The following is a 24,182-nucleotide window of genomic DNA, read 5'->3' on the forward strand; positions in this document are numbered from 1 at the left end:
AATCGCCCATCGACCGCGCGCATAATAATGTGTATAAAATAATAAAAAATACAAGAAACTATTACTCGCACGTGAACAATTTCTCCCCGTCGCTCTTTGCCGCGACACTTCGCCGGCGCGCGGAACGCGCGTAATATAAATCAATTATATCGCGCGCGCGTCCGCATCTCATGATACGGCTTACAATGTGTAAATGTGTGTTCTTCTTGTCTTTTTATTTTTTTTTTGTTTTTAATTAATCCCCCCCTCGCGAAAAATTTCCTCATTCCCTTCAGTAATGATTGCAGTCACAGTCAAACGTTATACTTTGTTTTTCTTTCGTTTTTTTTAATTTTTCCTCGAGACGAAAACTGATTCGTCCGCGCGATTGATATTTTTATATAACAAAGCCCCTCTTTCGTTTTTTTTTTGTTTTGTGTTTTTGTTCTTCTTGTTGCAATATACTCTTTTTTTTTTTTTTTTTTAAATTAATCTCATTCGTGTGATCGTTCCGTTCTGTATACATATATATATCTGTATAATATATATCCGTAAAGTTGTTTTGTTTTTCTTCCCTATATATAAGGCTGCTCGTCCGATATTCTTCAGAGGACCAAACATTGACACAGAAAAACATCATTACGCACAGAAAAAAAGTTTCATTTCACTGTGTGTTCGCTCTCCTTCGAAAAAAAAAAGAAACACGTATACATCACATAAACGTAGAAAATAAATACTAAATCAATAAATAGTAATTCGTTTTTTTATTACATCGTGTTTTTTTCTAACTCTTTCCCCTTAAATACGCTAATAACGCTTAAAAAAAAAAAAAAAAAAAAAAAAAAAAAAAAAAAAAAAAAAAAAAAAAAAAAAAAAAAAAAACTCAGTGTATCGCAGTGTTAATTTACACAACACGTATGTCATAACAGCTACACGGTGGACATCTGTGACTATATATATTTCGTTAGGAACATTCAACAACAACTTCCAAAATCGAATGCACATCGCGCGTTTTTGTGTTGAAATTTCTATAACAAGGCAAGAGCTCGTTTTTTTTTTTTTTTCGTTTGTACGAACTGATTATTCAACATAAAAGAGTGATATATTATCAATATCATGCCAATGGTGATGATATTCGAGATGACAATTGTCGTCGTTTTGACATCACAAGCTCTGTGAGAGAACGGAGAACGCGAAGGATACTCCTGAGAGAGTGCAAAACAAACAGCGTGGCACGACGCTGTCTCAAATATTCTGTGTCCACCATGTTTAGTTGCAACAGAAAATATCTTTTTTGTTCTTTTTTTTTTTTTTTTGGAAAAATGCATCCACAAGACCGATTATTACACGCGAAATAACACACACACACGTAACGCGCGCGACGCGTCACGAACGAACTGAATTTCACAACATTAGAAGAATATGCGAGTTTTTTTTTTTTCTTTCAAAAATCTTCAGATAGACGGAATCTCTGGTTTTTTTTCGAGATGTACGAAACGTGAATATACATTGGAGAAAGGTTTGTTAATCAATCTCAATGTGTTTTTAACTAGAAGAAGACACACTGACTGGAATGTTCAGATTTTGAAGTACTGCCGTACGTAGAAAATCTTCGATACCTGCCATCTCGCACGGAGACGCAAAGATTCTGATTTGTTATTTAAAAGTAAAAAAAAATAAAATAAAATAAAATACAAAAAACAGTATCAAAGCACCTAAAAGACGCGTTTTTAATTTTGCCTTTATTTTGCCTGATTTTGTTTTTGTGATTTTATATATACGATCCGTCGCGGTGCTCGTTAATGAATTTTACGATTAAATAACCGCTACGTGAGAGTACTTCAAAGTCTTGTGTTGCCAGATCGCATATCAAATAAAAAAAAAAAAAAAAAAAAAAGAAAAAAAAAGAAAAAAAAACTTCGGAGTTCAATTTCTACCTGAAATGTTAACACAATGTTGTAACTTTAAGATTTTTTTTCGCACATTCGCAACTAACGCATCAACAGTACGGTTGGATCTTAAATCGTGAATGCGCGTGTGTGTTCTCTCTCAAATGGAGAAGTTTGAGAAAAAAACAAAAAACAAAAAACAAAACAAAACGCAATTAGCAGATTTACGTCGTAACAAACATTACATTGCACATTCGAGAGTTAAACACATGAAGATTACCAGACCTTCTAACATTCAAAAACAACACTCTGCAATTTATCAACAAATTTATAAATTTCTTTACTTTCGCTTTGCTAAGAAAAACCAAAATTGTTTTTGCGAAAAAACTCGCTGCACGAAATCTCTTTAAAATCCAACGTCCATCGATGCCTCTTCTCTCGTCACTTTGTAAAAAAAAAGAGAAAAAAAATTGTACAAAATAAAAATAGAAAAAGAAGACACGCGCAAAGAGTTTTGCTCTTGTACGAAATACCAGTCTCGGAACCGACATTTTCCCGCAAAGTGATTACGCGTGAAACAACATCATACGGCGCCAGTCTGCGTTGTCGTCGTCAACCGGTCGTACACGTATCATCGGTTCGATATGACGCGAGAAGCGTCATCGAGAGAAAATCGACGTATATATATCACCATCTAAAAAGGAATTTTTTTTTTTTTTTTGTTTTCTCTTCGGTAATGTTTCTTGGCAGGGCCTCCGAGACCAGATATATTAGCCTCGATGACGAATCGTATCTAAAAAGTTTGAGAACACTCGCACCGCAGTCGGAAGCCAACGATACTCTTTTTTTATTTTTGTTTTGTTTTCTTATAATTTGTTTATAACACACTAATATCTCCATGAAATGTTCTAGATGAAATAATTATCGCTCTTTCCCCCCTTCCCCGCCCCCTCCCTCAGCGAGAGGGGCATTCACACTTTGGTCCACGGTCTCACACACACACGGCATACGATTCACGCACGCGATTGCACTATTTTAAAATCTAGTAATATAACAGGTATGACATTGTCTAAAAATCCTGTGTCGGTTGTGACGCAAATCGAATTTGTACTTTTTTTTGTTTTTTCCTCCACGTAGTTTAGAGACTGGATGAGAATCCGATGTGTGTGTTTTGCATGAAAACGATATCGACATTCTACAAAGCCCTACCAACACCACGTCATTATTATTATTATTTTTTTTTAATCGGCAAATGAGTCGCGAGCTCGCGTCACGCTTCATCTATACACATACATCATTTAATGCGCGTTTAAATTTTCCTTCTTTCCCTTTTTTTTTTTTTGTTTTTTTAAGCAGAAACAATGCCCTATGTGGGTCCTGGTCAAGGACCTAGTCAAGAGCTAGCGTTCAGCCCTCCCCGATCGGACAACAGCCACCGTTGTCTTGTAATGTATCTACTTGTTAACGACTTAATATTCCGCGTTTCCAAGCTCGAGAACTCTCTCTCTCTCTCTCTCTCTCTGAGCTCGGCAAAAGCCTTTTTTTTCCCCCGACATTCAATACCGATTTACATTTTAATTAACATTTCAACGTACTTGTTATTCCGTTAATTGTTCGTTTTCAATCAATTCGCGTGGAAATTGAATGTCACGTCGTTCGATATCACAGTCGTTTTTCAATTATTTTAGTGTTATGTATTTATATATAGCATATATCATACTGATAAATACACAGCTAGAAATTAATATGAGTGCGCCCCTTGGGTGTGCTTTCTTGATTCGAAGGGGCTTTTTGTTGCTTTCTTCTTTTTTTTATTTATTTAAATAATGAAGTTGAGCCCACTATCGTGCACAAAAGCGTTTCGCTTTTTTCTTTTTGTTCCGTTTTTTTTTTTTTTTTTTTTTTTTTGTTTTAAATATCCCTCTGTAACTGCAACCCCTGTATCTTTCAAACCATATCTCAACGTAAAATTGTTTTTTCTCTTTCGCAAGCATACACTCGAATATTCACATTCGGTATTCTAAATTCTTAAGATTTGTTTTTTTAATTTTTGTTAACAAAGCATCGTACCGGCATTTTTTGCATGGCAACGTCTCCGTTACGTTTAGAAATGCTTTCAGAAGCATAGCTCTACGTGGGATCAACGCAGTTTTTCGCCTTGACTCTACTCAAGCCCGGTTTGTTTTTTTTTTTTTGTTTTTTTTTTTCAGGTACATAAACTTATTATTTATGTATACCTGTGCTTTCCACTAAAGCGTACTCAGCTGTATTTGCACACAGTGAGACCTCTTCATATAATTAGAAAAAAGATCTCTAATCTTCCTTCCCTCGCAATGTGTACTACTATTTTATCTGATATTTTAATATAAAAGCTTACAACTTGTCTGTGTATGTGTGTGTTAATCTTAAAAAACAAAATTACGTTTTTCTTTTCTTTTTGTTACAAACAGAAACCTTACGGTATCCTTGTATAACAAGGAGAACTAGAAAATTCTCTGCGCATCGATAAAAAGTTAAATAATTATATATATAAAAAATTATATATATATATAATTACATTATGTATATAAAATATTCTATAGATAATATCTCTTTCTCTCTCTTCCTTCCTTTCTCTCTCTTTCTCTCAACAATAAATATGTATATATTTGAGGTCTCACCGTTACGTGACCAAATTTATATTAAAAAAATAACCTTGCTGGCTGTGAAAATCGCGTAAGCGTTGTCGTTCTGAAATTTCTTCTCAATCAGAAAATCGCGTTGAGAGTTGTGTGCATTATATAAACGAAAATAGATTAGAAGATTTCTAAAGGTATCATAAGACGTAGCCTGTGTATATATATCTGTATACATGTGTGTGTTGCCTTTTTTGTTTTCTTTTTTTTTTTTTTGTTTTCACAATACCGAAACTTTCGATCCCCGAAAAATTTAAAGCTGGCTTATTCAGGTAAACCATATGACATTGCCGGCGCAACATCGTCTGTCGTTTGGGGACGGCAAAATAACAAAGTACCATTCGTCGCTATAAACTACAGCAAATTAAAGGAAAAAAACAAAAACAAAAGTACAAGGAATTGTTATTGTTATATAAATCCTACTGCGACGGTGATTATTGCGTACCTTGGGTATGCGTTTGACGAACGTGCACGTTAACAATAACCCGGAAAAAATATGCCATCCGTTTGATGAACGAAAATGCGCGACTTTTACTTACTGGCCATCGTGATAGCAAAGGCAATATATAAAGCGTGTTGTGTTTGTGCATCTAAACATTTTCGCAAGAGTTCATGCATCATCAAAAGACGTGATTACCGAAGATACGCCCACCGTGCCTTGTTGTTGTTGTTGTTGCTGTTGTTGTTGTTTTTTTACGAAAGAAACATAAATGTAAATAGCACAACTATGATGAGCCTCATAGTCTCGACAGGAGTTCTAAAAAATTTTACTAAGTTTTTTTTTTTTTCACCTACTACGTGTTACATCGTTAATTCCCGTTCCGAGCGGGCGATTAACGATTCTCTTCGATTTGATTCGTTAGTGATTATACTACATGTGTTTTCGTCAGCACGCACGGCAACGAAACGTTGGATGGATTTCTAACTAATAGTGTGTGTGTGTGTGTGTGTGTATGTTGAGAACTTAATAATATATATATTGAACAGATCCCATGAGAGAGAAAAATACTCGCACTTTTTTCTTATAAATGAGATCGTTTACGTTCGACATATCCCCCCCGGTGATATGATCTCCACCGGCGCGAATACCACATTGCACGCAGGATTTGTCAATGTACGCACGTGAACGAATGTGAATTATTAATGAAATTCAAAATGTAAGTATTTTCTTTCTCTGCTTCTCTCATCAAAAAAAGAAAAAAAAAAGAAAAGATCCGAATGCACAGGCAATCGGCGAAAATGTGAACACGTATTACACATGGAACTGTTTCTTTTTGTCTGTTTTGCGCAAGTGTACGTGTATACGCGCGCAAAAACACGTGCGTGTGTAGTATCAGACGTAATGATGTCGTGTTCTTCTTACATGTAATTGAATTTGAGAGAGTGTAGATTAATAATAATATAATAATAAATGGTATAGAGAAGTGTGTAGAAATAGAGAGATGGAAATAAATCGTCTACTTGTCCCACGCTCCCCACCAATCAGGACCGGTGTTGCCGTTATTAGTGGAATTATTGTACGCAGAATTATTATAGTTACCGCCGTAGTTTGAGTAACCACCTGTAACAGAAACGCACACACGTGCAGAATAAATAATATTAAAATTTTATTAAGTTACAAATGATAACTACATTGCCAGTTTTCTTAATGTCAGATTGATTATGCAATTTATTAATTAAAAAAAATAAAGTTCCACAGACAATCCGAATGACTAGGAGCAATATAAATCGCAAAGACGTTTATTCTTTTAAAGAAATTTGAAAAATATCAAAAATATATATCTCTTCGTTCTTTTTCTATATTGTGTTTTCACGTATTACGTAGACCGTTTCTCCTGCCATTTCGACTCTGTTTGTGAGAAGTACAAGTTGTTTGTAACGATGTACACGAGCGTTTGTTTATCTCGCAGCTTTAAGCAGGTTGGGGTTATATTTGATTTAACAACTGTTTGTTGAAGTATACTTTGAGATTATTTCATCAAAGAATGAGTATTTTGCAATGTTATTAACATTTTCTTTTTGTTTTGTGTAAGATATTGACTACTGGCATAATTATTGTTAACTTATTTATTTTTTTCTTTTTCTGAGATTTTTTGAATAATTTTTATCTATCAGTGACGAGAAATGAATCTTTATTTAATTTTTATATTGAATTTTGTGTATGACCAACTGCCTGACGTTTGGTCATCTCACATTCGCTGTTATTCTTATCGTTACTGTTTGTATGTATGTATTAGCTTTGAAGATATAAGATATACCCAAATATAAAACCAAAATAAAGCAATTCAAATTACCTCCATAACCACCAGGTCTAGAAGGACCGTTACTGCGGCCAGATCCAGAACTGGGTTGTTGGCGATAATCTCTCGCACCGAAGCCGCCACCAGTGAAACGTCCCTTCGTACCACCGGGTCGTCGAGAACTACCTCCAGAATATCTCGCTTCGGTGTACATCTCGTCTAACCAAGACGGGAGTTCCTGATTGGCTTCGATAAGTAAGGAAACCAAGTCGCGCACTAAATTATGATTCTTGTTGTTGAAGAATGACGTGGCCAGACCTGATAATTGCAGAGAATAAAAACAATATGATATAATACCAATTTATTTTTTAAATTTTTAGTGAAACTGTCAATTTGAACGAAAACAAACCTAAATTGCCCATACGACCGGTACGACCAATACGATGGACATATTCCTCAACGTCGCCCGGCAAATCGAAGTTGATGACATGTTTCACATGCGGTATATCAAGACCACGTGCGGCGACTGCAGTCGCAACTAAAATCGGCGCTTTGCCGGCACGAAAACGGCGCAAGGCCTCCTCACGTTCACGTTGAGTTCTGTCCCCGTGAATGCTGGTAACCGGATATCCCATCGATGCCAAGTATTCTTCCAACATGTCAGCGCCTTTCTTCGTTTCCACGAACACTAAGGTGAGTGATTCTGCAGCTGTGGAAAAATACAAAACAAATCAATATCCTTTCTTTCTTATAACAATAAATTGAACTCAACTTGAAAAACTTTTTTGCACTCACAAGGGTCTGAGAAGTTGCTAGCCTGCAGCAAATCTAGTAAATATGAACGTTTATCGTGTTCTTCCACCCATACAATCTTTTGCGTGATATTTTCAGAAGTGGAACCCACGCGGCCTACAGCCAAGAAAATGTAGTTGCTAAGAAAATCTCTCGCCAATATCTGGATTTCTTTCGGGAAAGTTGCAGAAAACATGAGAGTTTGTCTTTCTCCGGTAGGCGGCATATTGTCTTCTTGAACAATACGTCTTATCTGTGGCTCGAAACCCATATCCAACATACGATCCGCCTCGTCCAAAACCAAATATCTATATAAAAATGAGAAATAAACAAAATAAGAATATAGAAACAAAGATAATCGGGAGCATAGATCATTTTGCGGCGATATATATTACTTACCGGCAATTGTGCAGACCGATTTTACCACGTCCCAGCATGTCCACCAGACGTCCAGGCGTCGCAACAAGTAGGTGGCAGCCACGATCCAATTCGCGCATTTGGTCCACTATGTTAGAACCGCCGTAAACAACTGCGGGACGCATCCGCGATCTGTACGCGAATTTTCGCGCCTCGTCGTATATTTGCGTGGCAAGCTCTCGCGTGGGAGCTAATACTAGACCCAACGGATACTGTTTACGCCTGCCGGAAGAGCCAGGTTGCGGTGGCGGCGCCCGCGGCCCGCTCTCGTAAATCTGATTCAGTATTGGCACTAAGAAGGCCGCTGTTTTACCGGATCCAGTTTGAGCGCAGGCCATCACATCACGGCGTCCGATAATGATCGGTATTGCATACTTCTGCACTGGTGTAGGCTTATCATATCCTGCCAAAGCGATGCTATTCTTTATTATCTCTGTCAGCTTAACCTCGTCGAACTGAAAGTTAAAAAATAATTCGGTCAGTACAAAAAAAAAAAAAATATTTACTTAGTTTTTTCCCAATGTACATCTTATGTATGTTAGTACTTACAGATGCGATGTGTGACGGTATGTTTTCTCCTGTGGCCTCAACTGGGATATCCTCGTATTTACTAAAATTGATCCCAGTATTACCAGTTCCGAATAGCTCCAGCTCCAATCGCTCATCTCTGGCAGTGGGGATGGTCCAGTCAACCTCACCTCGCCCGCCTCTGCCGCCTCTATCGTCCCATCTTCCGCCACTTCCGCCAATTCTGTCGTTCCTGTTTTCTTGCCAACGATCATTTCTCGGCTCCTGCCAGCGATCATTGCCAATTGGTCGATCGCGATCGGAGTTTGAATATCGATAATCCCTTCCATTTTCTTGACTGCGTCTATTTCGTCCGCCGAAACTTCCAAAATTTGCAAAATCGATGTCACGAGGACTTCGTGAGTCTCGGTAACCACCTCGGTTTCGGTCGCGGTCGCGATCTCTTTCACGGTCACGATCGCGATCTCCTCCTCTGTCTCTATCGTTAAACGATCTTGAGTTGGAAGAGTAAATTGAATCCGAGGGTGGATCTAGTGGAAACAAAAATTTATTTTTATAACAAGTTTTGTTATAAATTATTTTACAGCAGTTCCATAAACTCCAGAACTGAGACAATTTACTGACCGATATACGCTTATTAGTTTTGACTTGCTAACTCAAATTATCAATCTACAACTGAGACAAATAAAAATATAATATATTAAATATAATATACATATATATACATTATATATTAATATTATATATATTAATATATTAATATATATATATATAATGCAATAATATATATTGATTTTATATTATTATAGATTGTTATACAGGGTGTCCCAGAATAGCCGTACAATCTCTCGTAGGCAGATAGAAGGAATAAAACTGAGTCGAAAAGTCCTGAACCATTTTTTTTCTATTATTTATAATAAAGGAGTAATTATTGAGTAAAGCGGGCCAATCAGCGCAGACCTTTAGCCACGCGCACGTCAGTGAGCCGCGCGCCTGGTGTTTGTGAGCGCTCACTGACGTGCGCCTGGCTAAAGATCGGCGCTGATTGGCCTGATTTACTCAATAATTACTCTTTTATTATAAATAATAGAAAAAAATGGTTCAGGACTTTTCGACTCAGTTTTATTCCTTCTATCTGCCTACGAGAGATTGTACGGCTATTCTGGGACACCCTGTATATTTTATATCTAGGATCTACTAGAATAATCTCAAGTTTGAGACATTTGTGGATTTTGTACGAAAACAAATATACAAATTTATTTATACACGCAAAGAAATGTCGCTTGTTTATTATTGATCTTAATTCTCAGAAACTCCGAAAGAATATTTTTCATTAATTTTCTACTTTTTGGTAAAATTCTCTGTAACTGATTTTATTTTTTCCACTAACTTGCTGCCTTATGACGAAGATGCGGTGGAACGTAGCGACCCCCACTTGGTTGGCGGGAGCCCTGCAAGTCCAGACCAGCTAGCTGAAGAAATAAAAAATTTGTCTTTAATTTAACGATTGCATTTAACACGCACCGTCAATCGCGCGTGAATAAACGCGCGTCAGCCAATTGCAAAAGTTAAATATCGGTCAACACTTTTATTAACACACACCGGAAGTTTTACATAAATTTTCACACTTGAAAATCGAGATGTCGATTGGCTGAAGCGTGACTCACGCGTTTTAACGCGTCCGTGTTCCGTCAGTGAGGGGATGATCATCCGTTGTGTGCCTGCCTACCCGTTGATCGCTGCGAAGAAACTCTTCTCTCTTTGTGTAAAGTTCATTATTTTATCAATGAGTTATCTCTTTTGATATATAAGCGCAGAGAGAACCCTCTCTCCTTCACACACATGCCTCGCTCACATGCTTCGTATCAGGCTCTTTCGCTTTGGGTGCTCACGTGCTCTGAGTGACTCGGTCCGTCTTTGTCTCACATTTAACGAGCAATTAAGACGAACCGACGCGCTCTTACACACAACAGGCGAATTTTTACATTTTTACGAGAAACACGCGCTCAACGCGCTTAAATCCTTGCGAATCTCGCGAATCGCGGTCGTTAAATGCCAAAAAAAAAAAAAAAAAAAAAAAACGAGAGAACGCGACTTCACTTCCTCCCTACGCTCCGTAGAAAACTCTCCTCGATCGAAAGCGGAAGTAAAAAAAAAAAAATAACGCTTGGAAGCGCCCGCAAAGCGAACGCAATCCGTTACGTATGTACATGCCAAAACCTCGCTCGCGCGCGATTCTTATCGCGACAATTCGCGCGTATTGAGAGAGGAAGCGCGGCGGACACACAAAGAGGCGCGAATGCGTCACGGGACACGAGGCATGCTCGTTCCCGGAATCGCTCGCCGCCATTACGCATAACGTCACGAACTACCCGAGTGATGACGGATGCCCGTGACGCTCTCACGACGAACGGAGAAAGAGAGCTTCGATCGGATAAAGAAAGTTGCGCCTCGCACATGCTCTCTAACGACGATTTTCCGCGCTGGAATTCTCGCGGATAAAACGACGATGTGAAGATGAAGAGAAAAAAAAAAAAAAAAAAAAAAAAAGAGTCGTCGAAAATTTTCAAAAATTCATAACTTCTAAAATATTAAAGATACAAGGTTGGCGACGTGCCGACATGAAGCTTCGGCAGAAGTAAGTAGAGTCCAATTTGTCGTTAGATTTCTTCGTAAAAAAAAAAAAAAAAAAAAAAAGAGTCGTGAGATTCCTCTCGCGCGTACAAACTACAGGAGATAAATTATTTTCTTTTTTTTTACCTGCTGCTCTAGACCTGATCCATTCTGGTTGGGTGCATTACTCATATTACTCCGCCTCGGTGCTTAGTTTTCGCAGCTCTGTCGCTTGAAGCCCTTTTAGCTCGTCCTCTTCTCTCTCTCTCTCTCTTCTCTCTCTCACACACAACGCTCTCACACGAGCTGAAACACAAGTTCCCGACGCGAATAGACGCTCCGTCCTTTTCCTGTCTCTCTCTCTCTTTTATCTCCGCGTACGATCGTTGTTCCCCCGTGGATAATTCTGATACACAACGAATCGCGTTCGACGAATTGGCGTTACCCTCGCGACGATTTCTTCTCGATTGTGAGGAAAACGGCGAAACGCCGATCAAAGTCTCTCTCTTTCTTAACACACAACGTGAGGGAAATCCCGAAGTCAACTAGCTATAAACTGCTAGCGAAGCGCGAGAGGGTCCCTGTCGCACTTGACGTTGACGCAAAAATGGCCGAGATACTTCGAGTTATCAAAATGGCCGACCGACTTCCTCTCCGGATGTCGCCTGAAACGCGATCTCGCGCCAAATCGGAGAGACGGGAGAAAGTGCGAAGAAAGATGGTAGATGCTCCGAGATATTATGGCCTAGTTTACACCGTAATATCTTTTTGATACGCTCAATCAAATAAAATTTGTTTTGCAATGTAAATATAAATTTTGATGTTTACATTATTTTATAAATGTGTTTGATAAGCGTATGATTTTGATACGATTTCGCGTGAAGAAAGCTTATTGTGCCAGCTTAATATGGACATCGTTTGCATTATCGAGATCGAGCCGAATTTGATACGAATATAGTAATTTTTAATACGCGTATGTTTCGGTGTGTTCGATATTCGGAAATTGATAAAAACGCTGTTACTTAATTATGTCGCGCACGAAAACGAACAGATTCGCCCTCGAACAGCGTTGATTCTCTTAAACCATGTTGGCAACAATAGGTGCGTTCAGACAACTCAACGGTTGCACAACGGTTGAGAGATAATCACTTCTGATTGGATCGTACTTTTGAAACCGCAGCAGATTTTGAAGAATAGTCCTATCATAAGTGATGATCTTTCAACCGTTGAGTTGTCTGAACGCACCCAATGTTCGAGGTATCGACTGCCTCGATAGATTTTGACGCCAACTTCACCGACCAATTGCGATCTAGTCGATCGCTCAATTTGACCAATCGCGAAGCAACCGACCGAGATAATTGACGGATATTCGAGATAATGAAAACCGTCCTCTCTTCCCCGAACTCGATTAGGATATTATCTTGATCAGTACGGATTGAAGCGGATTACCGATATCAATTTAAAAAAATCAAATTTTTTGCTTCACCTTTACGACGTTAATCGCTCCTCTATACGTAAACATGTTTTTTAAAAACATGCAACGTGTACAAACACGTTGATTTTTCAAACACATTCTACCTTCAAGTTCATATTTTCTTCATTTCACAAGACCGTCTTTCTCGCAAAATTTCGCGTGGACTTCATGTTTGAATGCAGGAGAATAAAAATAAGTAAACCAGAAATTGTTTTTTAAACACGTTTTGTTATATAATATATGCCAGAATTTTGACATTTAGTCTAATCGTCCTTCTTCGTATCGGTTTTGCCTCCTCTAATTCTACCCGTACGACGAGCAGCAATGAGACCGATCTTGCGACCCGCACTGGTTCCACGTTTGACAGTGGAAGCTTTACCGATGTGCTGGTGATTACCACCACCGTGAGGATGCTCCACAGGATTCATAGCAACACCACGAACCTGAAAATATTCGTGAACGTATTAAACACAAACTTCCACATGTGTCAATTCGGTAAATATAAAGTTCTAGTTTCTCTCAGTCAAAATCTTTCCACATGAAATTCTTCAGGTTTCAAATGTCTTAAGTTACCATCATTGAAAATAACAAAATTTACTTTGTATATGTTGTTGAAATAAAAAAAAAACAAATATATATGTACCTTAGGCCAGCAATTCCTCTTTGCCTTGTATTTGTGATAAGCTCTGCCAGCTTTCAGAATAGGTTTGTCAATACGTCCACCACCGGCAACAATTCCGACCATAGCCCTGTTGTTAGAGGGAATAACCTTCTTTGCGCCAGAGGGTAACTTGACTCTGGTCTTCTTGGTATCGGGATTGTGAGTAATCACTGTGGCATAATTACCAGAAGCCCTAGCCAATCGGCCTCTGTCGCCAGTTTTCTCTTCTAAGTTACAGACAATTGTACCTTCCGGCATCTGACCAACAGGCATCACATTTCCAATTTGAAGATTGGCTAGACAATAAAACATCTATTGATTAAATTACATGTAAAATATTTTTTTTTTAACAAGAGACTTGATAATTTGCCATTGATGAAGCAACAATGTAGACTTATTTGTAATGTTATATATTAAAAAAAAATTGTTGCTACCATACCTTTTTTCCCGCAATACAAAAATTGGCCGGTGTACATTCCCTCTGGTGCAATGAACAATTCTTTTCGCGTTTTGAACTTGTATGGATCCCTGAAATGTACCATCGCTAATGGCGCGCCACGACCAGGGTCGTGGATAATGTCCTAAAAGAACAATATAAATTTACCTTACATGATCTGAAAATATAATTGTTAAGATATAGAGAAATCGTATTTCTCAGAAAGAGCCTCTAAGTTGACATCAAATCAATCAGAAGTAGGTTGTGAATAATATATCATCATGAAAAAGTACACGCAAGGTGTGTATTAAAGAATTCAGAAGAGTTTGTGAACAAAATCTTTTTAAATTCAATGGGAAATTATTGCAACAATGAAATATGATAAACAAACCTTTACAACACCCTTGATGAATCCGTGTCGCTCGGAGAAGTCCAACGAGCGGAGCTTCGGCGCTCCCTTCCTTCTCTTGGTGTGAGATCGGAAAACTGATCCCGCACCTTTACGCTGCGCACGAATTACGCGACCCATGGCTTAGAACCTGCAAAACAAAATCGCAATCATTTCTCTCGACGACATTTACGTCCGAACGAGGAAAACCGCCGCGTGTCGTGTTGCGCATTCTCGCTCAGCGTGTCTTAACCTCAGAGTTGTGAAAAAATAACTCGACAAGATTCGATAAATTTTCGATTCGCGACAAAATATCCGATGCGTTTTACGCGCGAACGATGGAAGAAGTAAAATTGAACGTTTCCTCAAACGGATTTATTTTACAGACGCTAATCAAAGCGGATATTTCGCGCAATAAACACATCTGCAAACATACCCCCAAAGCCAAGATCAAAAAGAAAACTGCAACGGAGAAGACGGAAGTCGACCACCACCGTGGTTTAAGTTAGAGGGCACTGTGTGCGCTGTGTTACAAAAATCCCTAGTGGTGCAATGACGCGAAAAAAGTGCTGCCAACATCAAAAACATTTCAAAAGTTGTTTTTCCAACACTGAGCACGGGTCTCGTTTACAACGGTCATTAATCGCAAGATCGCGGAAGTGACCAAACAATTGGCAACCCGCTGAAATCCGTTCTACATATTTAAAATGTAAGTTTGTTTCGAAAAATTTGTGCGTAAAGAAAACTAATTTGGTTAATTAACAATTTACCCATTAATAAATTTTCTATTTTTTAATTAGATATGAGAACATGTAAAATAGATTTTGATAAATTTATGTAACAAAAATAAAAACACAACTGCTTCTTATACATGACGATTATTATTTATATTCAGAAAAGAAATCTGAATTTTGTATAATTCACCCCACTAAGTCTTTTGCGCATATATAAATGTCCGGCGACACTTCGCGACAGTTCTTTTTGCAACACCGCATCGCGCATTCGAAATGAATAGACGCATCGGTTTGATCTTCGTTCTTTTGCTGTGTTCGTTAATTGATGCGGAGTCGAAGGATGGGAAGCTGATCAGAAGACAGAAGAGAATTGTTGGCGGTATTGCAGCCGCGCCGCCTCCCGAGGACGATCCGGTAGTTTTTATAAATAAAAACGGCCGAAACGCGCGCATCATCGGCAGCCGCGATCCCGACAAAGGATTTTACACTTTTCGCGGAATTAGATTTGGCGAACCACCAACGGGTCGAAGTCGATTTCAGGTAAAAACACACACACAGACGTGTAACGTAATATAATAATATAAAACTAATAAGTACAAGTTTTATTACAATTTTTCACACACGCGTAGTTGTAGTAAAAAATAAAATTTAAAAAATTATAACAAAGTCTTGTAAATATGAAAAACTTCTATCTTCTGGATTATATATTTTTCAAGTATATATAGAAATGCAAATTTAAAGTGTTGTACGATTTTGAAAGGATAACGCAATAAAAATAATAATTGCGCTGAGTCACGAACGTTATTGAATTAGAATATAAGTTTCGTAATTTCGCGCATATGTAATTTCACAAATTTCGGAACGTGCGCCTAAAATTTAACTGTGTCAAATCTATTAAATCGTTCGGCGAAGTGTAATGGCCAGACACATCGCAATATATGTACGCGGTAATTAAATTCGATGACCCCAACAAGCATGTGCGCCGCTTTGACGAACGGTGCGTAAATAATAGATTTATTGTTCCGTAAAAACTGATGAAAAGCCGTCGTTTTTGTTGAATGTTCTTTCACGCTATTCCGACACCTCGTACAAACTAATTTAAGACACTATGAGCGTTTTTAATTAGTCTCTTGGAACACAAAAAATTTTATAAACTAGCACAACACAGGCGCGCGATACGCGCACGCTATTGTTATTTTTATTTAACGTGTTGTCAAAAGGTAAAAAAGAGAATATTATATACATTATATGTAATATTCTATATCTATATATACACACATACACATATATGTATATATATGTATATATATATATATACCGTAATCACGCGACCGAAGTTAGTAACACCGCCGCGGTCGCGCGGCCGAGATCAGTGACCCCCCCCCACCAAGGCCGCGCGGCCGAGGTCAGTGCCCCGTCAAGGCCGCGCGGCCGAGGTCAGTGCCCCGTCAAGGCCGCGCGCCCGCGGTCAGTGACCCCGCCCCCCACCAAGGCCGCGCGGCCGAGGTCAGTGCCCCGTCAAGGCCGCGCGCCCGCGGTCAGTGACCCCACCCCCACCAAGTCCGCGCGCCCGAGGTCAGTGACCCTCCCCCACCAAGGCCGCGCGGCCGAGGTCAATGACCCCGCCAAGGCCGCGCGGCCGAGGTCAGTGACATTACTGTGTAGTATGTATATAATACATATAATACAATATAAAGTATAATATTATAAATATATAATAAATTATATGTATAATATGTATTATTTAATGTTATATATAATATAAATTATAGTCACGTTATTTTCACGTGTTGTTTTTCTACTCTTTCCTGTCACGTGACTTTAGTTACGTTTTTAATTTTCTCTACATATACACAACGACCTGTCTCAAAATCGCTTTTCATTATTTACTCTCTCGATCTTACCGATTCGATTCGACTCGATCAATCAACCAACCAATCGGCAACGCGGAAAAGAAGCAACAATAGATGCGATACATTCGGCTCCAAAACGCGCACTTCTCGGTCCAAATGCCCTTTTTATTTCTGGTAGGAAAAGAAAAACAAAAAATCGAGATATAAATTACAGCGAGCTTCACCCGTGGATCTCGAAGGGGACTACAATGCCACAACTTGGGCGCCTCCTTGTCCTCAGCCGAGCCGCGACGGAAGCAACATTATAGGGAGCGAGGATTGTCTGTTTCTGAATGTCTTCACACCGTCGCTTCCGGATTCAAACGACGGCTATCCCGTACTCGTGTGGATTCACGGAGGAGGTTTCAGAAGAGGTGCTGCGTGCCAATACGAAATGAGAAATTTGATTAAAAAGAAGATGGTCGTCGTGTCTATACAGTACAGATTGGGAACATTAGGTAACTGCTGCGTGGAAAAAAAATTAAATTTGTGCAAAAATGTTCTAATCTAATATTCGAATCTGTCTGTGGATATTCGATAGTCTCCGCGCTCTCAGACTTCAAGTCACAAATCGATTCTAGATAGAACGTAAAAAAATAATCGTCGAAGAGCGATGATAATGTCACCAAGATGTTTTCCAGGATTTTTGAGCACAGGTACGCAGGAGATGCCGGGAAACAACGGTATGTTCGATATGGTACTGGCCATCGACTGGGTGAAGGATTACATACACTTCTTTGGCGGTAATCCGAAGAAGATAATAGCGTTCGGTCACGGCACCGGTGCCAGTTCCGCTATGATGCTGTCCTTGTCAAAATTCTGCGAAGGTATAACGTCGCGTTGCGAACAACAGTATTTTTATTTTTTATTCTTCGTTGCCGCACGATTATTGTTCTTTCAGGTAGTTTTAGCGGTTTAATCGCCATGTCCGGTTCGATCCTGTCTCACTTCGCCATCGACAACGATCCGTCCGCGACTGCCAAGTACATAGCGCGCAAAAACGGCTGTCCGACCGACGACGCGCGAACAATGGTGCGCTGTCTGCGAGAATTGCCGATGGAAGATCTGATCAGAGTTGACTCGGAACTGGAGAATATTCGCACGACCGTTCGAGGTTTCGTCTCCGGCTTGTCCAGTTTACTCGGAGCCGGTCCCGTCATAGAAGGTCCTGACGACGAGAGGTAACATGTATATTTAAAAAAAAAAACCTTCAAGACATATCGTTTTCTAACATTGTTCTATCGACCATCTCTGAAGATCGTTGCCGAATTTTGTCACCGCATCGCCAGAGCAGTCTCTGAAACTCGGTACCTTTCCATCTATACCGTTATTGACGGGAGTCATGAGCGACGAAACGGGAGGAGCGGTTTTTGGTCAGTACAAGAACGAAGTGCAAAGTAAATTAAACACGATTCCGGATTATCTGACCAACGACTTTGTACCGTATTTGCAAGAAACTGTTCCGAACATGCAAAACGGATCGCGGTTCAATCCTCAGGCTTTCCGCGGCTACTTCGATATCCTCGAAACCGATGGCACGCGAAACACGATCGGAAAAGTCGCCGAAGCTCTGAGCGATTCGCTCTACAACGCTCCTGCGTTTCTAACCGTCGATCGTTGGTCAAAGAAAGCAAACGCGTACCTGTACACTTTTGATCACAAGGGAAAGAGAAATTACGGCAGAGATTTCCTCGCTGGATTGCCAATCGTCGACGCTAAACACTCGGACGGTACACGATCTGTAATAATTAAGTAAAATGCGTATTCTCGTTTCGTTGTTTTTGTTTAATACAAATCATTAATTATTCTTTAGGCAGTTTGAATCACGGTGACGATTTGGGATTCATCTTTAATCGGAACACAATCACCGGTGAGAAAATGGACGACATCGACGAGTCGAACGAAGAAGACGAACGTGTGACCGAGATCTTCACGGATATAATTGCGAATTTTGCGAGAAGTGGCACGCTCGGTGCGAATATTACAAGTGTAAGTTCCAATGACAGCGCTTTGATATCGAAAATAATGCCAAGATTCTCGGACGACGCGGATCCGTTCGTCAGTATCACGACGTCTCCGAAAACTATGAAGAATTTCAGGTAACGTTCACAGAAATTGTGTCAAACAATCAATTTGTTACTCGTTATTGACGTCATTACTTCAGATACTGCGAAATGGGGTTGTGGACTGCCGCGTCGGAACGACTGCGATCGCCAATGTGCCAGTTGTACAAAGTACCTCTCCAATTGTTAGAACAAAGTACATCGGTGATACAGAAACCTATCGACGCAATCACCGAATTTGTCCCCGACCTCAAATCCGGTCTCAATATTGCGAAAAACAAATCGACAGGACGTAATACCGAGGAATCGAATAAAGAGAGCACAACGCAGAGTAAAACGAAAGGTGGCGGACTATTACCGAAAGTGCCGGCACCACGAATACCATTTAATGTCGGCTAAGCTATTCTCGTTTAATTTTTTGTAAGTATATCTTTATTGCAAAGATGAAATAAAAATATCTAATTACTCGTTCACTTCGTCACGGAAAAGATTCAAAGATTCCAGTATTTCCGCATCCATTTCTTCCCAATCTTCTGATTTTTGCGACAATCTCTTGTTTGTTTCTTCAGCGCTTTCTGAAGAAATACCTTCTGAGGAAGTGATTTTCTTTGTTTTGTCCGTTTGATTCGCGCACGATACCAAGTCTTCAGATTGTTCTCTTTCTTTTTCTTCTTCTTCCCCGTTAATAGATAATTTACATTCATTAACTTCCATTTTACTTTCAGTATTGGTGCTTGTAGCGTTAGACTGATTCTGTTCGCTATTAAAAACTTCATCGTTTTCTTTCGATATATGGTTAGTTTCTTCTTTTTCTTCTTCTTCTTCTTCTTTTTCAATGTTGTTACAAGAATTGTTATCTTCTTGAGACTTATCCGCATCTGTTGCTTCGTCATTCGCTTCCATCAACTCTATACTTTGTTGTGTATTATTTTCGTTCCGTATAATTTCTATTGCAGTTATTTTTGGTCGTTTACACGGCACTGCGTTTGTATTTTCTTCAGTCAAATTTCTCTTATCCGACTTGTTAACGCCGAAAATCTCATCTATTTGATCCTTATCTATCTGATTTTCAAGAACAGTTTGATTACCACGGTCTCTGCAAGTTAATAACACGTGTGTGTTTTTTTATCTGCGATCTAATATATAGAGTTAGTTATTCTTTCAGATTGTACAGTTACTTACTCTTCCGGTAATCTTAAAGTAGGCGCGGCGGGATGAATAATTTTTTCAAGTTCGGCCAAGGCGAGTTTCGCTTCTTGAGCAATATTCAAATTGATATCACGAGCTGCCATCTGCGATATTTCCAGACAATACTGCGTCGGAAATGCTAACGCGGTATGCGGATTCATTTGTGATACTTTTAATAATTTAAATAGTTCTAAACGACAATCACTGTGATTTTTGTAAAAGTTTTGTTCAGAGGAGCTCAAATAAAGATTGTACAGTAACGATATAACGGTCTTTTGCACGGTCTAAAAGAAATAATTAAAAATTATTTTTTTATGTATAATTTTTATCGTATTGGAAATCTCTGATAATTTACCTGGTGAAATGTAACTGGCAACAAAATGCTCCCACTAGACAGCACATTCTGTAGAACAACAAGAGCTTCTCTGCACAAGTCCGCATCCAAACACTCACTTTTAGCGGAACCTTCTTTGTTATTTAAAATGGAGCTATTTTCATACTGACTATTTTTAAAACGTCTTATTGCTCGTTTAGACATATGGTGCGTTTTTTGTTGCACCTATATAAAGAAGCAAAACACACACAACGTGGTTTTGCTTTTAGTATTAAAATAATTGATAAGTAATGGAATTAGTTTTATAAAATCATCCAAAACTTACAGTTAACAATATACGATCTTGTTCCGGTATCACATCTTTCCAGATAAAGGTAGCGCATTTATTTGCAATTGTCTCTATGCCCGATGTCGAGCCAGTATTTTTCAACCACGACGAGAAACATCTGTAAGTGCACATTTTTACACTTTTGAAAGGTTTACTTTGACCAAATGTTGTATGATTTTCCAGGACGGTGCTTGTCCATTGCAATGTTTGACGAAACAATTGTAACATCGTATTTCCAAAAGGAATCAACTCTTCGGCAAATCTGAAACGTATTATAAATTATAAATGTACTGTGTGTTTACATTTCATGTTGTTTAATTTAGTATAAATTTTATCAGCACTTACGAATTTATCAACGCGTCTAAAACTGTGAACAGACTGATGTGTAATTTTGGCAATATTATGTATAGCATCTGTTCCTTAAAAGAAGCTCTATTCTTTAGACCTAATGGGGTTATTGCCAGTCCTCTGCATAAGAGTTGCAAAATATCGTGAGGTAAAACAGAATTTTTTGCTTCATATCCACTGTAATTACAAATCAGACGTATGATGAAAAAATTTGTTATTTTTAAAAAAGAGACTATGTGTATATCGAATGATAAATAATTTTTTAATTTTACATAGATTTGAAAATATCACCGTAACATCGAAGACAGGTAGATGCACAAATTCGAGAATCTCTGTTGTTGTTTGTTATAGTATTCTATTACATTTTCCTCAGATATAGGTGGCAATGTTATCTGATCCGAGATTTTTATACTTTCCAACTCTATTAATCCAGAAAACAATTCGTCCATTATGACGTGTAAGTTGTTACAAAGCAATGCTTCGTTGTATATCCATCCTGTGTACGTCAATTTTGTTGGCGGCGGTTTGAAAGAACGTTGCGTCGCTTTGGACAGAAGTACGTAGCACTTTGCGCTTGCATTGACCAGATTCTTTTGTGCGGAATCAATCTGTAGCAATATCATCTCTCTTATAGATTCCTGCAGACAAAATATTGTAAATTTAGCTTGCACGCATAGAAATAGATATAGTGTCTAAATATTAAATTCACAAGCTCTAACAAGAGAAATTCTCTTATTTATATTTTGATACCTGATATCGTTCACAAACTTCAGGATAGTGATATAGCAAAACAGCTAGTAAATAGTACACCGCTCCACATTTTGCAACTGTCTGAATTGCGCTGAGCGCGTTTAAGAGTTGCTTCACATGTTGCATAGAAATCTGTTTGTGTAATTCCGCGATCTCCCTACAGCGTGTGATCAGAGATCCCAGTATTTTGCACGCTAGCGTTACGTGTTCCGCACTGCTGTGTACGTTCTCCAATATTTGAGTAGCCTTGCCGATCCAGAGTAAACCGTACTTTGAAAACACATCGTTCGAACATCTCGGCAAAATTTTATCCAACATGAGCAAGCCGTCATGTCGAGTACTGACTTGATTCACGCGAGAATTGATTCCCGTTATAACGATATTGTGTATTTTGTCGACCTGAAAATATACGATGATACCGTATAAAAACAATTCACCATGTGTTTGAAAAGGTAAAATACAAAATTGTTTCATTTACCTCTTGACTGTCAAACGGCACGTCACTGTTATTGACCATCAAATCGTGCACCAAAATCTGAAATTCTTTCGAATTCACGTCGAAAGAATTCACTATTTCAATTATTGTTGTCATTTTACAATCGTTTTACGGTGCCGGGTAACCCTATATACACGTGGAGTAAGAGAGGTTATGAAGTTTCTTTCGTGCACACGAAGTTGTTTTTATCGACCTACTGCTTTTGACAGTACACAAAAACGCATAGAAATGCCGGTAGATGGCAATACGTTAACTTAAAAACCGAGTTTTCGAATTCTCGTCCATTATATATTCGATGAATTAAAGAAACATTTGTCTTATCTGTGCGGGAGTGTTTTTTTTTTTTTTTTTCAAGATTTTACATACGATTAACTCAGAAAAAGAGAAAGAGAAGTACAAATTTTTGATATAATATCACACACTTTATGCTCCGCATTTTACTCAGTCGCGAGAAATGTCAACGAAATCGACTTTTCGTCTTTTTTTTTTTTTTATAATTAATCCACATCGATAAAATCATATTCACAGCACATTTTCGCGTTAGATAAGCGATTATCGTACGAATTCACTTATGCAAAAGTCAAGTACATGCACGTTATCGCGTGACATATTTTGCTTTAAGTGTCTCGACTTATTTGCAAACGATCATCTTATTGCTTTTTGTGGAAACAATTTTCTTGTTTATTATTTAAGAAAAACAGATATATTTTACGTGCGTGTATATTAATGAAAATTCGAGATTTTTATTAGAAATCGATATAGACATATAAATATTTTTTATGTGCGGCGAGAAGCTCGATTTCTAAAGTAATGTAAAGACACATCGAAAAGAACGTGAGTTCTACTCTGTGAAAATATTGTAGAATCTTCCCGAAGGTGGTGCGCAATGTTATACAATAGCAGCATCGCTATTAATGCTCTCCTACGTAGGTGTGTTTCTTAGAATTTTTTAACTGCACCTGCGACATTGTAGCGCCAGTGTGGAACAAAAACAAAAAAAGGATTAACGTTGCGAGCAATATATTATAAACGCGCGAACGAGGAAAATAACGCCACATATGGGTGTACGCATTTCTCGCGCGATTCCTAAGATATAAAAATAGGGATTGCAAAAAACGCACAAACCACCAACGCAAATAGTTATCCATAAATGTTTTTTGATTAAGAGAATTTATTCAACAATGAGAAATGCAATTGTTACAAAATTAGCATTTAATTGGTAATTTGCATTTGATAGTAGTAGTAGTGTAACTTCGACGCCAGGAGTATTTTGCGCCGCGAAGAATAATTTTTTGCAGGCACATTGAAAAATATAACCCAACGTAGAACAAAAACTCCATTAGAAGTCTACATTAGACGTCAACAGTTTTATGCGATATCTAATAAATGTCTAATGGAGTTTTTGTTCTGTGCGGGTAGTAGAGAGACGGTAAAACAATGCGATGTTTTGCAACGGCGGCCAACCGCAGCGAAAACTAATCAACGAAAATAAATACAGAACTGCAAAAAAAATTTCCTTGATATCTAACCAATGAAGGAGTAAAAAAAAGATTACACACGAAACCGCACGTGAATGTAGGCACGTTAAAAAAAAAAAAACTCGGGTGTGTGTAACACACAAAATATAATTATTTATTTGTAAACGTAAAAATAAACGTAAATTAATTATAATTTACACAATTTGCATCTTTTTCTAACATATCGGAATCCACGTGTGGGGTCCTCTGTCTTATCTTTTTGACCAATTAAATAAACATTAATTGAAAAGCAATCCGCCTAAACAAACGGTGTTCGAACTTGCGTCCGAGATTTTTTACGCTCGCTTTTTTTCCTCTCCCCCTCTCGCGTTCTCGTGAGACGGTGAGAGGCCCTTTCCCTCTCCCTTTTACCGAACTGTCCCACGCCCTGCTCCCACTCTCTCTCTCTTTCTCTCTCTCTCTCTCTCTCTCGACCGTCT

The 24,182-nt window shown here is 38.5% G+C and overlaps 4 protein-coding genes across 5 annotated transcripts; 1 reads left to right on the top strand and 3 right to left on the bottom strand.

Moving 5' to 3' along the window:
- Positions 1-4,720: 4,720 nt before the first annotated feature.
- LOC109854578 (ATP-dependent RNA helicase bel) lies at positions 4,721-11,762 on the bottom strand. Its single transcript, XM_020427802.1, has 8 exons — positions 11,281-11,762; positions 9,911-9,992; positions 8,542-9,050; positions 7,975-8,447; positions 7,579-7,883; positions 7,193-7,492; positions 6,838-7,101; positions 4,721-6,104 (listed from the first exon to the last, which is right to left on the bottom strand). The coding sequence occupies exons 1-8, from the start codon at positions 11,323-11,325 to the stop codon at positions 6,001-6,003; spliced, it is 2,082 nt and encodes a 693-aa protein (XP_020283391.1). The 5' UTR covers positions 11,326-11,762; the 3' UTR covers positions 4,721-6,000.
- A 1,053-nt stretch (positions 11,763-12,815) lies between these two features.
- Positions 12,816-14,617, bottom strand: LOC109854583 (60S ribosomal protein L8). The gene is made up of 5 exons (XM_020427814.1): positions 14,529-14,617; positions 14,096-14,243; positions 13,708-13,849; positions 13,251-13,564; positions 12,816-13,050 (listed from the first exon to the last, which is right to left on the bottom strand). Exons 2-5 carry the CDS (start codon positions 14,231-14,233, stop codon positions 12,871-12,873), a joined length of 774 nt encoding a protein of 257 aa, XP_020283403.1. The 5' UTR covers positions 14,234-14,243; positions 14,529-14,617; the 3' UTR covers positions 12,816-12,870.
- A 167-nt stretch (positions 14,618-14,784) lies between these two features.
- On the top strand, positions 14,785-20,881 carry LOC109854603 (liver carboxylesterase 2-like). 2 transcript variants are annotated; one of them, XM_020427852.1, is made up of 10 exons: positions 14,785-14,801; positions 15,068-15,366; positions 16,894-17,176; positions 17,360-17,545; positions 17,620-17,899; positions 17,976-18,448; positions 18,532-18,817; positions 18,883-19,201; positions 20,672-20,751; positions 20,815-20,881. In XM_020427852.1, exons 2-8 carry the CDS (start codon positions 15,100-15,102, stop codon positions 19,178-19,180), a joined length of 2,073 nt encoding a protein of 690 aa, XP_020283441.1. In that variant the 5' UTR covers positions 14,785-14,801; positions 15,068-15,099; the 3' UTR covers positions 19,181-19,201; positions 20,672-20,751; positions 20,815-20,881. The 2 variants fall into 2 exon arrangements, with proteins under 2 accessions (XP_020283441.1, XP_020283439.1); XM_020427850.1 differs by lacking the exon at positions 14,785-14,801 and having other exon boundaries at positions 15,019-15,366.
- Positions 19,208-22,499, bottom strand: LOC109854602 (proline-, glutamic acid- and leucine-rich protein 1-like). Its single transcript, XM_020427849.1, has 8 exons — positions 22,208-22,499; positions 21,730-22,128; positions 21,271-21,617; positions 20,977-21,156; positions 20,629-20,893; positions 20,325-20,528; positions 19,964-20,253; positions 19,208-19,877 (listed from the first exon to the last, which is right to left on the bottom strand). The coding sequence occupies exons 1-8, from the start codon at positions 22,319-22,321 to the stop codon at positions 19,244-19,246; spliced, it is 2,433 nt and encodes an 810-aa protein (XP_020283438.1). The 5' UTR covers positions 22,322-22,499; the 3' UTR covers positions 19,208-19,243.
- Between the last annotated feature and the right edge of the window lie 1,683 nt (positions 22,500-24,182).

This window comes from Pseudomyrmex gracilis, unplaced genomic scaffold (genome assembly GCF_002006095.1).
Source record: "Pseudomyrmex gracilis isolate BER0280 unplaced genomic scaffold, ASM200609v1 scaffold_70, whole genome shotgun sequence".
Classification (NCBI taxonomy): domain Eukaryota; kingdom Metazoa; phylum Arthropoda; class Insecta; order Hymenoptera; family Formicidae; genus Pseudomyrmex; species Pseudomyrmex gracilis.

Bases quoted from the DNA above. Each gene is read 5' to 3' on its own strand.
- LOC109854578 (XM_020427802.1), bottom strand. From the start codon at position 11,325: ATGAGTAATGCACCCAACCAGAATGGATCAGGTCTAGAGCAGCAG. The intron at 8,448-8,541 runs GTAAGTACTAAC...TTTAACTTTCAG, and splicing joins TACCGTCACACATCGCATCT to TTCGACGAGGTTAAGCTGAC. The intron at 7,884-7,974 runs GTAAGTAATATA...ATTTTTATATAG, and splicing joins ATCGGTCTGCACAATTGCCG to ATATTTGGTTTTGGACGAGG.
- LOC109854583 (XM_020427814.1), bottom strand. From the start codon at position 14,233: ATGGGTCGCGTAATTCGTGCGCAGCGTAAAGGTGCGGGATCAGTTTTC. The intron at 13,565-13,707 runs GTATGGTAGCAA...TTTATTGTCTAG, and splicing joins TTTGTATTGCGGGAAAAAAG to CCAATCTTCAAATTGGAAAT. The intron at 13,051-13,250 runs GTACATATATAT...GAATATTTTCAG, and splicing joins AGAGGAATTGCTGGCCTAAG to GTTCGTGGTGTTGCTATGAA.
- LOC109854603 (XM_020427852.1), top strand. From the start codon at position 15,100: ATGAATAGACGCATCGGTTTGATCTTCGTTCTTTTGCTGTGTTCGTTA. The intron at 17,177-17,359 runs GTAACTGCTGCG...GATGTTTTCCAG, and splicing joins GTACAGATTGGGAACATTAG to GATTTTTGAGCACAGGTACG. The intron at 18,449-18,531 runs GTACACGATCTG...ATTATTCTTTAG, and splicing joins CGACGCTAAACACTCGGACG to GCAGTTTGAATCACGGTGAC.
- LOC109854602 (XM_020427849.1), bottom strand. From the start codon at position 22,321: ATGACAACAATAATTGAAATAGTGAATTCTTTCGACGTGAATTCGAAA. The intron at 21,618-21,729 runs GTATCAAAATAT...TTTTGTCTGCAG, and splicing joins AAGTTTGTGAACGATATCAG to GAATCTATAAGAGAGATGAT. The intron at 21,157-21,270 runs GTGATATTTTCA...TTGTAATTACAG, and splicing joins TACCTGTCTTCGATGTTACG to TGGATATGAAGCAAAAAATT.